This window comes from Medicago truncatula, chromosome 2, assembly GCF_003473485.1.
Source record: "Medicago truncatula cultivar Jemalong A17 chromosome 2, MtrunA17r5.0-ANR, whole genome shotgun sequence".
Classification (NCBI taxonomy): Eukaryota; Viridiplantae; Streptophyta; class Magnoliopsida; order Fabales; family Fabaceae; genus Medicago; species Medicago truncatula.
The window spans coordinates 35,690,317-35,703,077 of NC_053043.1; the positions used below are offsets into that span (position 1 = coordinate 35,690,317).

The 12,761-nt window shown below is 32.3% G+C and overlaps 2 protein-coding genes across 3 annotated transcripts; one reads left to right on the forward strand and one right to left on the reverse strand.

Annotated features, from left to right (window-relative positions):
• The first annotated feature begins 506 nt into the window (after positions 1 to 506).
• On the forward strand, positions 507 to 5,464 carry LOC25487060 (peroxisomal (S)-2-hydroxy-acid oxidase). 2 transcript variants are annotated; one of them, XM_024777519.2, is made up of 12 exons: positions 507 to 580; positions 1,386 to 1,562; positions 1,684 to 1,808; positions 2,401 to 2,447; positions 2,803 to 2,880; positions 2,983 to 3,107; positions 3,548 to 3,614; positions 3,704 to 3,766; positions 3,996 to 4,065; positions 4,254 to 4,354; positions 4,459 to 4,563; positions 5,064 to 5,464. In XM_024777519.2, the coding sequence occupies exons 2-12, from the start codon at positions 1,423 to 1,425 to the stop codon at positions 5,259 to 5,261; spliced, it is 1,119 nt and encodes a 372-aa protein (XP_024633287.1). In that variant the 5' UTR covers positions 507 to 580; positions 1,386 to 1,422; the 3' UTR covers positions 5,262 to 5,464. The 2 variants fall into 2 exon arrangements, with proteins under 2 accessions (XP_024633287.1, XP_024633288.1); XM_024777520.2 differs by lacking the exon at positions 507 to 580 and having other exon boundaries at positions 1,451 to 1,566.
• Positions 5,465 to 7,354: 1,890 nt separating this feature from the next.
• On the reverse strand, positions 7,355 to 8,728 carry LOC25487061 (aspartic proteinase nepenthesin-1). The gene has a single exon (XM_013608913.2). The coding sequence runs from the start codon at positions 8,726 to 8,728 to the stop codon at positions 7,355 to 7,357; it is 1,374 nt and encodes a 457-aa protein (XP_013464367.1).
• Positions 8,729 to 12,761: the final 4,033 nt, after the last annotated feature.

A 12,761-nucleotide genomic window follows, 5' to 3' on the forward strand; every position in this document is an offset into this window, starting at 1 on the left:
TAAGATATTCTCCATGTAATGGCAAATGAAATACATGTCAACTTTTATTTCATTTTTTACATTATCTATTAGCTTATGTCCATTGGCAAACCCACTTGTATTATTATCATTTCATCATCATTCATGGGCAATGACAAATTGATATATGCACTATTCTTTCAATTTTCGAGACTTCTCCAAACATATATAACAAAGATACATATATACAAATTATATTTCCACATTTTTTATTGATTAGTTATTTTCTTTTCATATTTAGAGATGAAGATGATAATGAAGAAAAGAATAATGTGAAACACACAAATTGTTTGTGGCTAAAAATCACCTCACTTTGTTGATGAGATTTGGTTCAAAATAATACTCACCTCCAAAAGCTCATCCACTTGTGAAAAAAATTCTTCTTCATTCACGTTACAACAAAATTTTTAGGCCCCATACTTATTTTGTCTCTATTATAGTCACATATTTTATCAAACTATAGCTATTTTTCACTTCATTTCATTTCTATAATTTCTCATTAGGGAGCTTCTCTCCATTGGTTCCTCTGCATGCACACTCTTGCTTAGTTTTGGAAACCAAGGTCTTTTTTTTTTTCTTCAATAATTTATTTTTATTTCTATGTTCAGTTTTATATTTTTACATGGCCTTTATATTCATGCTTCTTTGTGACACACTATAGAAGAAATAAAGACTGAAGAGTAGAGTTTATTGTATGCGTGCATTATATGTTCATTTTTATTTGCTTATTCAAGTTTTCTGGTTAGATAACTCATAGTACTAATCTTCTTTCTGTATGATTGTTTTGGTTTTTTTACTTATCTTTGAGCCGAACTTTGGATTATCATACTCTTTTTTCCCGAGAACGGGAGGGTTAAGGCTGATTGGCTTGGTTTTTTTTGGTAGATTTTCATTATAATTCTGAGACATGATGCAACTTTTTTGTATTTCATAAACTGCTCGTAGTTTTTACCTTAAGTATCACACTTTCGAATTGAAATTCAATATGGCTACATCCAAAGTGTTTAGTTCTCTTTTTAATGTCCTAAATCTAGAAATTTTAGATTTTTTTTCAAATTCCATTTATTTTTTGAAATATTTCCAGACTGAGACCATCATCAATATTATCCTAATATTACAAAATTAGTAGTTGATTATGATGAAATAGTTGATAGCTGAAAACATATGATCGACACTTCATATTGTAGGCGTGTTCAAACTCTGACAAATATCGGTGTCATATACGGATACAACATAAACACCTGCGATTACTAACAATTATTATTTTCAAAATATGTGTGTTTGGTATCCACGTGTCAGTGTTGTGTCTGTGTAAATACGTCATAGCTAAAAACACAGTTTTTTATGTGAACGTTGATAACTTGCAGGATTGCTTAAGGCCAGTATCAACAAACACCTTTGAAAATGGGAGAGATAACCAATATCAGTGAGTATGAGGAAATTGCAAGGCAGAAATTGCCAAAGATGGCATTTGACTACTATGCATCTGGTGCTGAGGACCAGTGGACTCTCCAAGAAAACAGAAATGCCTTTTCCAGAATTTTGTAAGATTTCATATAATCTATGTTACTTTATTACGTTCCTTTGAATGTTTTGTAGATCTATGATTCTAAGAATAAGGACAAATGTTAATGTGCTGAAAAATATGGTTTACAAACATTACAGGTTTAGGCCGCGAATTCTTATCGATGTGAGCAAGATAGACTTGTCAACTACTGTCCTTGGCTTCAAAATTTCCATGCCAATCATGATTGCTCCAACTGCTTTTCAGAAAATGGCTCATCCCGAGGGTATCATTGCTTTTTCTTTAAATTTACTTTGTGCAATACTTTTTTCATTTTGTTAGAAGGAAGAAAAAAAATTCATCAAAAATCATGCATGACATGGAATTGTGCAGAGTTTAAGCTTATATGGGTATGAAAATGTTTATAGGTTGAGAAGAGATCATTAAGTTTATTTGCGCTTATCAAAACAACTTATGATATGTTTATTGGTTGTTTTTATCTTATTTCCATAAACTCCAAAATGTAGCTTATGAAAACAGCTTAGAGCTTATATGAAAGTAATTTGACTTTCTTGTACCTTTTGTTATAGGAATAACATATAAATGAACACTCATATATGATAAGTGCTTATGCTTTACGTGCTTACTCAAACTGTTTATCATAACTTGGTTTCTAGTTCTGTAACTTCTATCGATAAGCTATTACACAGAAATTAAGTGTGATTAGACATTAGTAATTCTTAAAATATTGTCATCGTCTAGTTTTGATAAATGGTTGATAACAAACTCTTATGATTTTTTATTAAGAAAACTTTAACACAAGACAGCTACATGAAATTGAAATTTCTGATGTTCATGTACATTTTTTCCTTGTGCAGGAGAATATGCAACAGCAAGAGCTGCATCAGCTGCTGGAACAATCATGGTACTTCTCTTCCTATGTTTGTATGCACCGTCATATAAAACATTTTTACACATGCATTCAATCAAATCTTCCCATGTAGATATTTGCGGAGATGTTTTAGAAACTAACAAAACAAAGTGACATCATAGTGTAATTTGATTGTATGCATGTGGAAACAAGTTTTGCATAACACCGTATTTGGAAAAACATGAAAATAGCTTATTGCACGTCGGTAAAGTGTTTTTAGCTTATGTAGAGTTTATCCTCATTACTTCTTCAATTCTAAAATCAGAAACACATAAGCTCTTATACGATAAACACTTATTAAACTGCATATTCAAATCGGCTACTTCAATTAACTTGTTGATTCTTTCAGACTTTGTCATCATGGGCGACTTCAAGCGTCGAAGAAGTTGCTTCAACTGGACCTGGAATCCGCTTTTTCCAGTTATATGTGAGCGATAAAAACATCATTCTCTCAGTTCCATTTCTTCATGCAATAGTATTTTTCTCTTGTATGATGATATGTTCTGCATTGGCCATGTTCTTTATTTAGGTGTACAAGGACAGGAATGTTGTTGCTCAGCTTGTGAGAAGAGCCGAAAAAGCTGGATTCAAAGCTATTGCCCTTACTGTTGATACTCCAAGACTTGGACGCAGAGAAGCTGATATCAAGAACAGGTACGACTCTTTCAACCTCGATATAATATTACTTCTCGATGGTAACTGTTGTGGTCGTGTTGTGATTCTTAATACTGCAAAGAATCATAGTTATATGAGGTTGATGTGGCCGCAATTGCAATCACTATAACTGAAATATCGCATTTATTGATAACTTGATCAATAAGGAATACAACAGACTCAATTTATACATACGAGTTCATATGAAAATGAAAAATATAACAAAAACTAACCTAACTAACTCTGTTAGATTAACAAATTCTTAGCTATATATCGAAAAGTCACATTGCAATCATGAAGACCTAAAAATTTTGATGTTGCAGGTTTATATTATTGTGGCAGATCTTTTTCGAAAAAACCAATATGCTTAGTTTTTCTGAGTTTCAGCTTTGCAGGTTTAATTAATGTAACTAAGAGTAATTATAAAATTTCTTTGACAGATTTGTTCTGCCACCATTTTTGACATTGAAGAATTTTGAAGGACTGAACCTTGGAAAGATGGACGAAGTAAGTGAGATCAATTATTACAAAATTAGTAATATAGTTTAATGTTCTTTCCTCTATCATTAATATAATTGTTACCATGGTCCTTTTAGGCTAATGACTCTGGACTTGCTTCATACGTTGCTGGTCAAATTGATCGTACTCTGAGCTGGAAGGTATGTCAGAGAACCAACCATAGCATTTTATCCCTGACATAAGATTTGTGAAACTATTTGAGAGAGTTTATGACATATCCGCAAGCTGTTGAATAGTTTATGAAAACAGATTGAGTTTAATTTATCCAAACAGAAGCTAAGTTTAATTTTGGTTCTGTGACTTTTAGTGTATATCAATGCTTCTTTCGAGGTACGAATGATATTGAGTTGTCTTGTTACTTTTGTGCAGGATGTGAAGTGGCTTCAGACTATCACTAGCCTTCCAATTCTTGTGAAGGGAGTACTCACTGCAGAGGATGGTAAGCAAAACAAAACCTGTTTGAGAATTCTATTAATACACTTTCTAACACATTTTTTTCGATACACCGCTATGTTTAACACTTTTTCCAATACACTAGTATCATCATTACATATAAAAGAAGTGATTACAACACTCTAGGTGAATTTTTTCCGAATATTTAATAATGGTTTGATGTAAATTTTGCAGCAAGGCTAGCAGTGCAAAGTGGTGCAGCTGGAATAATTGTGTCCAACCATGGAGCAAGGCAGCTTGATTATGTTCCAGCCACCATAAGTGCCTTAGAAGAGGTACTTTAAAAATTCCAAATTATTATTAATCTGAATCGAGTTGTATAAATCATTCTACACAATAAGATTGTTTATATCATAATTGTGCCGTTGAAACTACTTAGGTTGTGAAAGCTGCTCAAGGCCGTGTTCCTGTATTTTTGGATGGAGGTGTACGCCGTGGAACCGATGTCTTCAAGGCTTTGGCACTTGGTGCCTCTGGCATATTTGTAAGTATACTCATAAAATTTCCCAATATATTACATGCTCATTGCCTCATTAGTGGTAATTTCTTAATTCGGATCGTCTATGGTCACAATGTCCACGCATTCATGTAGTTAATGGTTTGGAGCCGTTGTGACTCTGATTTTAATCTCTATAAATCAACCTTAAAAGCAAACTTATCAAATTCATTTGATTTTGATCAAATAGCTCCGAAGTGTTGATTGTGCATCTGAATTCATAATTCTTGAGTGACTATAGTACCCTAGTGATTGAAATATGCAAGTAGTACCCTAACTCGACCTCTGGCTGAAATAATCGGAAACAATCATTGATCAACTTAATTTACCTCCCGACCAAACTTTTATTACAACACTTGTCTTCTATAATATATGGAGGATTAAGACGAACAAAAACAAAATAATTTATCCTTATAACCACCATTAGTACTGCTGTTATCTTAACAATATATAAACAATGATTAACGAACAAATTATGCTATGTCTAGATCGGACGCCCTGTGGTTTACTCCTTGGCTGCTGAAGGAGAAGTTGGTGTAAGAAAGGTCCTTCAAATGTTGCGTGACGAGTTTGAGCTAACAATGGCTTTAAGTGGATGCCGCTCACTCAAGGAAATCACTCGTGACCACATTGTTGCTGATTGGGACACCCCTCGCGTTAACCCTCGTGCCATACCAAGATTATGAAAAGCTTAATCATCATCATTTGAGCTAAGTTTATCATTTGTACAATTAATGAGGAATTACACTTCCAAACTTGTGTTTATTTTATCTTTTGCTTTTAAAGAGAACTCATTTATGGTTTTTATATATCTGTAAAACTACATGCTTTCTCTGTATGGATAATATTTGATACTTGTGTGGCTACTATGCTACATTCACTCATTGTATATTCTTTTTCTTCTTTATTTTATATGTATATTTTTCAAATATAAAACCACTATTGAATGAATGAAATAGGTGTTGGTCTTCCTAAGGGGATGATCAAGAGTACTTTGAGCATCTCTAATGGAGATTCTCTTACTATTTCTGATCACCGGAAAAGTATAGGTCGAATTTGAATTTTCCATTTTCAAGAATTATCTCGCATTCATGCAGTTGGGGACATTGGTGATTATATTCAATCAAGATCATACAATATAAAAAAAAAATACAGATTTTAATTTTTGATTTATAATTTAAAGCATTTAAATATGACTTTAATGGCTACAATTACAATGTTTTTCTTAGTCTATGTAAGTTTTTTTTGTTTAGATTCAATTCTTGCAAATTCAAGAACTATTGTTTTTATTTTGTAATTTAAAAAAGGGAGAAGAAGCAACAGGGAGATGAAACGGTTGGAGAATAAGCACGCAAAAGGGGAATAAAAAAATTATACGCTGCAATTTTTAAAATTAAGTAGCACAATAAAGATTGATTCAAAGGTTGTGATTTATCCCTCTCACCTCTCATTTAAAGAATGCTCTCATTTGATACATCCCCTATATATATATATATATATATATATATATATATATATATATATATATATATATATATATATAAGTAATCTCAGTAGTTTATTTCTTAACATAAAAAAGTAAATTTATGTATAAATATTGATCCAATTAAAGATAAAAGTGAATTACAACGACTCAAATGAAAACAATATAAAAAGTTCCTCAAATCAATGACAACTACTCTAATTGACTTCTAATTTGCCTTCAAATGCAAATAATTACACTAACAACATAGCTAAAAACATCATATGTTATTCCATCATCACATATAAAATAAGATTTCTTGGATAAAAAGATCGAAGAATTGCATGCAAGCTTGAGATTCGAAGATATTTGGATTATCAGACTTCAAGAGATCTTGAAGATTGGATGCTTTGTGTGATTTCTTAGCATAGAAAATTCAGAATCACTTGGATTAGGATTTGAAAGAATATTTGTAATCATGTAAACATTTTCAACATTTTAGTGGAAGTTTAAGGAAGATACATTTTCTTCTAATGAAGACAGGATTGATGTACACTTAGCGAAGACAAAAAGGGTAATCTCTATAAATGGTAATCTCTATAAATCGTTGGTGTTATCTTTTCCTTAACTCTTTAATTTCAGCAAATTAACTTTGATATATGATGTTTATTAATTAGCTTAATTACCATATGATTCTGATTGAATATTTTCCTAAAACATCATTTCCATTGATCATTGTTGATATCAATACATCATCAATTCAATCACCTTGCATATTTGAGATTTACTTGTTGATAATCTTATCTCGTATATCAAAGTAGCTTATTTCTTGTGATAGTTTTTTCTTTTTTGACAATTTCTTGTGATAGTTGTTTCTTGTTTTATGGAGATGTCGTTTGTATGCTTGGGAGGAGGAGGAGAGTGTGAGGGAGTGTGTTTCTTTTTATGTAACTTTGATGTGCAGGACAATGTTCATGACTCTTGGAGGTGGACGTTAGATCCGTTCGAGGGTATTCGGTGAAAGCAGCATACCGTTTTATTACAGGCGCCATGGCTGAAAACAGTGCTCATGCTAGGTGTTGAAAACCCTAGTAGAGCGTTCAAAACTCAATATCTATAATCAAACAGAAATCATATCACTTCAGCACGCTCCAAGACAAAGATTTAATGACACATACATCGATTTTTTATCCTTGATCCAAGAAAGCAAAACAAATTAAAGAGGAAATGAAGACTATAAGAAAACCACACTTTTATTTAAATTTGAAGGACTTATCTAAAATCATTCAAATTACACTTCACATAGTTTATCACACATTACTTACTACAAGTTTTTGCTTTTGGGGTAAAAGAAACTTGATTCTTTCCAACATCAAAGAGGAAAGTATGATCAGCTTGGTTGATGACTCCCAATATATTTCCAAAATCATTGTGCCCTAGAACAGCCAAGCAGAATACTTTATTCCTCCCGTCTCCTGCAGACAGAAATCCTGACTCAGGAGCCACCACAAAATCAGCACCTCCATCAAAATGGTACGTTATCGTAGGCTTCACAATGTTGGGTGGAGGATTAAGATAACAAAGATCAAGAGACAGTTTCTTTTCAGTAGAGGGACTCAATCCCTTTTGTTGAAAGTAAGCCATTACACGTTGTTTCAACACTTGATAAGCACTCTGAACTAAAATGGTAGCATAAGCTCCTGTGTCGAGGATAAAACCACCGGATCCATCTGATTTTACTTCGAATAGTTTAGGGTCTATTGGGAGCTTATTCCCATCCAAACTGATTCCCTTGCAAACAACATGGTAATGTATCAATGTTAAGCTGCCTATTGTCGGCACAAGCGACGTTGTTTTGAAGTCTCCGCTTATTTTAGCATCGGGGCCAAAATGTAAGTAATTGTGTGACTGTGGATCGAGGAATTGGCCAAGGCAATAAGAGAAACGCATATTGGTTTCAGCTTTCAATTGTTTTAGAAAAGATCTTGGTTCTGGCCCTAGTCCAAACATGCCTCCTATGACATTGTTATCTGTCATGGGCACCCCAACCCCAAATGTCATTTTTTCGCTTTGAAGCCCGCAACCAAAAACCACTCCTTTGAAGCTTAAAAAGCGTTTATCGATAACAATATTGCTAGGACCAGGAGGAAAATTGAAAGTTTCGAATAAAAGAATGCCTTTACTTTTAGCACCATCGGCATAAGTTATAGCATACTCACATTTACCGTCGGAACATTTTTTGGGATCACAAAGTGGGTGTTCACATGGCACCTCCTTAAAAGTATTGGATGCTTGATACTTGAAATTTTCCCCTTTTAATGGGAAACATTTCGTGCATCCAAGACATTGAACCCATGTATCACTAGAACCTGTGTCAAACATCAACAAAGTTGTGAATGGTGGTGTGCCAATCCTCATTTCAACAGCATATATGTTAGAAATAGTTGGGACAAGTGGTTGAAAAGTTTGTGGGGATATTGCATTGGTGTTGTTCATTTGATACTTAAGAGCATGAATTTTTGAGAGTTGGACTAATCTATTGTGTTTCTCTTCAAGAGAAATGTTTTTGGGAAAGAGAATTGAATCAAAGTTTACTCGTGGGATTAATTTCATTGAGAAAGACATGGTTCCTATGGGAATGTAGACACAAAATAACACAAAGAGTGTTAAGAAACTAAATGAAGAAGCCATTTTTATTATATGATCAATGTGCTTTTGTGTTATGTTTGTTAGGATTGTGAAGCAAACTAGCTCTTTTATACACACACACATGGCTAGGGTTTCATACTCTTAATTATGTGACATTGACATTAAACTAACACCACTTTTTCTTAAATTCATTTGACTCTCTCTTTCTATTTCTGTTTAACAACTTCAACTTTCTCACGTTATAATGGTTCACATTCAAGCACTGCCAAAAAAAAATGGTTTACATTCAATTTACTTCTTTTTATGTGTTTCTTTCATTCCCAATTTTGTTGTTTTTATGGTGTCTTTCATTTTCAATGTATTTTGCTATATTCTATTAATCTCAGATATCTCTTTTGAGTTCATTAGAATAAATTAAGGTGTGAACAAATTCAATTTTGTGAAGAAACAAAACCTGACGAAATGTGAACATAAGAAATTCAAAGCAAGGCAAGGGTCCCAATAGAAATAACTCCTGCTTGCATTCGGAAAAGATTTTATGTTTTCATTTTCTAAAATTTAGTTTCTTTTAAATGCTAACACATGGAAGACTTATGCAGTTAAAAACTGTGATAGAGAGCAGATGTAATTCATTTTCGTAAACAATGGAAAAGATGCTTTGAAATTTCAAATTTTTTGTGTGTGTATATATAGGTCGTGCTATGGTACAGTTATGTTTTTTGTGAAGTAGTTTAATGATCATAATAAGTGAAGAACTTTGGATTCGAACGTCAACTCATGCAATGGTAATCTTTAAACGATGCTTGCAGTGACGGTTCTCTTATGTGAAAACTAAAACCCCCTTGATGTTAAATATATATTTTGTAGTAGTGTATAAGAGTCTTGCTAAGAAATTAATTTAAAAAATTTATATACTCTCAAAAATATTGTAAAAGAAAATAGTGTACAAAATTTTAGATATATACAACAAACTTTTGGTTTTGCATTACTTTAGCAAAAAAAAAAAAGTGAGATACTGTTTGTTATGTGAAAACAAAAAGCTTTATCTTAATAGAAACTCAACGTTAATCGAAACAAAACAAAAAACTCAATGTTTAAATCAATGGCCATAACGTTCATAAGGAAACGAAGGGCAGTACGATGCAAACAAGCAGAAGACCGAAGGTTTTGTAAAAAAAGAAGAAGGAAAAAAGGGTAAAATAAAACGGATTTGAATCATCTAAAGTGTAAAGTAAGTAAATCAATCGTTGTTATTTTAAAAAATCATAATTGGATGTGATGTTCATGACATATCTACTTTTAATTTGATAATCATGATTAATATTATTCACTTTACTCTCTAAATGAATTGTTTACTTTAGAGGAGCCGGATCTAGAGATGCTCTCATACAACTCACTAGATATACCCCATGTATTTTTTATTTTTTTTAAGAAGAGATGTGATAAATATATTTATATATACACTAGAATGGATACGTGTCAAGTACGGGTTAGAATTTCGTCATAATTAAAATATTGGATGAAGATGTGGTATTATTCTCATTTATATGGTTGTTTTAGGTCCAATGCGTGGATCCACATCACTGTTGGCTCTATCGATAAGATCCAACCATGATATCATAACTCGATTTGACTTTGTGAAGGAAGCAGAAGTGGTTCCTTGTGGTATATCTCAAATGCATAGAGTTTCATACTTGAGGAAGTGATGTTAATGTGTCAAATGTGAGTTAAAGTTTCACATTGAATGCAAGAGTAGATGTTGAACAACATCTAAGTGATATGATCCATATACCAAATTTCTTAAGGTTTAGGTTAAGATGTTGTCAAACTCACTTGTCTCCGAAAGTCACAACATTATGTTGCACTATTTTTTTTTTAGTTTTTGAATGTAATTGTTTAACCTTTTATGTTAGTTTAATTTTTAGAAGTCATTCTCTTTTATAAGATTTTTTTTTTCTTCATTCAACGTCTATTATTTTAAATTTATTCACTTTTGGACTTTGGTGGCAAGTGAAAATGGTAAATTGTCGATATGTTATGCTGAGTTGACAAAAATATATGCTTATTAGACAATTTAGAGTCATGTGACATTTTCCTTCAAAAAAATAATTACCCAAAAATCTCAAACTCTTTAAACCAATCCATAAAATAATACATATTTTCTTATACTCTCGTAAACAAAACGCGTAATACATATTTTCTTTATCCGATATTCTCTCATGTTTTAATTCCTTTTTCAAATCCATATTTTTTCCTTTTAATTTTCTTTATTTCTTCTCGTGAAGAAATGATCAAAGGAACATAAATCTCTCTCTTGAAACCACCACCAACTAAACTTTTTGAACACATCGTGCTTTTATTTGACCTTATTTAAATATGTCACGTAATTACAGACATGAGCACACTTGACTAAGAGATGTTAATGTGTCAAATTTGTGTGTTAAAGTTCTATATTGGATAGAATAGTAGATTTTAAACAACATGTAAGTGAAGATGACTCATATACCTGATGTCTAAAGGAGATGAAGATATGATATCAATCTCACTTGTGTGATTTCTCTTGTGTGAGTTAACGCCAACCTAAAATTCTTAAACCAATCGCAACCATATTCTTGTTAGGAAATTTTCTCGAACTTGCAATTATTGTGTGATGAACAACAATAACATTACTTATAAATTAAAGACATGTGCAAGACACAAGATTTAGTATCTTTACGATTGTGCACCACGTAACGGAAAAAAAAAAAGTTTCCAATCTCCCTTTTTGATGGATATTAGAACTACCATATACTTATATTTTTGTGCAATAAGAAAGCTCATATCTCACATAATCATCAATTTATCTAAAGGTGTAGGGCCAATTCCATCGGAAGCCAGAGCATGTTTCACCTCGTTGAATCGATTCTTTGCATCAATCAGTTAGAGATAACAATCACAGTCATTAGTTAACACTCGTAAAAGATCAAGACATATGATATGATGATCACCAACATACATTCCACGTAGGCCTGCAACATCATAAAATCCACATTGATCATCACCTTCAACATCCACCACATTTTCAATAAATTGATGCATGGGCAACGTAATTTTCTTCTTGTGTGGGAAGTCGACTTGGACCAGATGAGTGTTAGGAGAATTATTACCGGTAGTCACACATTTCCTGCTTGATCACTTTTCTTACGTACACATAAACTAGGAGTTCGATACTCTTCAAATTATAAAATCCAAACAGGATAAATTGTCCAAATAGAAGGTGCGCGAGAAATACATTGGATAGGAAGAGAAATTTCCCATAACTAGTAAAACATATTCAATAGCCTTTTTTGGATGTTGGGGGGTGAGAAAAGTAGCGGCCCAACATTTTTTTATATGACCATTATCAAGTGAGAACATATGCTTGCACTTTATATTTGGGCCGACTATAGATAGCAATAATAATGAAACGAAAGAAGTAAAAGAGAAAACATTTCACCTAAAAAAAACATTTATTAACCAAGTTGTTTGGCTCCAGTGGCAATGAACTTCTTCCAAGGACGTACTCCGGAAATACCGGATTCGATTTCCAGGGAAAACAACGCTTGGGCAGTGCGCATGCCTCTACGCACGAGCCGAATTAGTCGCCACCTTTGGTGGGAAACCGGTGCGAAAGCCAACAAAAAATAAAATTATTTAATAGAAATTATGAAACTTACATATTACTCAAAACAAATTTGACTTCCTTCAAAAAAAAAATTGACTTGAGATAGCTAATTTTTTCATTTTAAGCTTCTCTAACTATATTTTTTTTTTTTTTTAAAAAAAAAGGTTTCTATGTCTATTATCTCTAACTTCTCTGCAGTTTTAAAAAATCATGTCAACATTTTATTCAAAAAAATAAAACTATGTTAAAATTGCAACTTAAAGATTTTTAAAAAATAAAAAACCTACATGAATTTATTTTTAATGAAATTCAAAGATTTATTTTATTTGATGCCCATAGAAAAACAAATGCATAACGTCTTACAAGATATTTATTTTTCATAAGAGGTCTAATTAGGAATCTTTCACTAAAGAGATATCTTCCTCTATACTC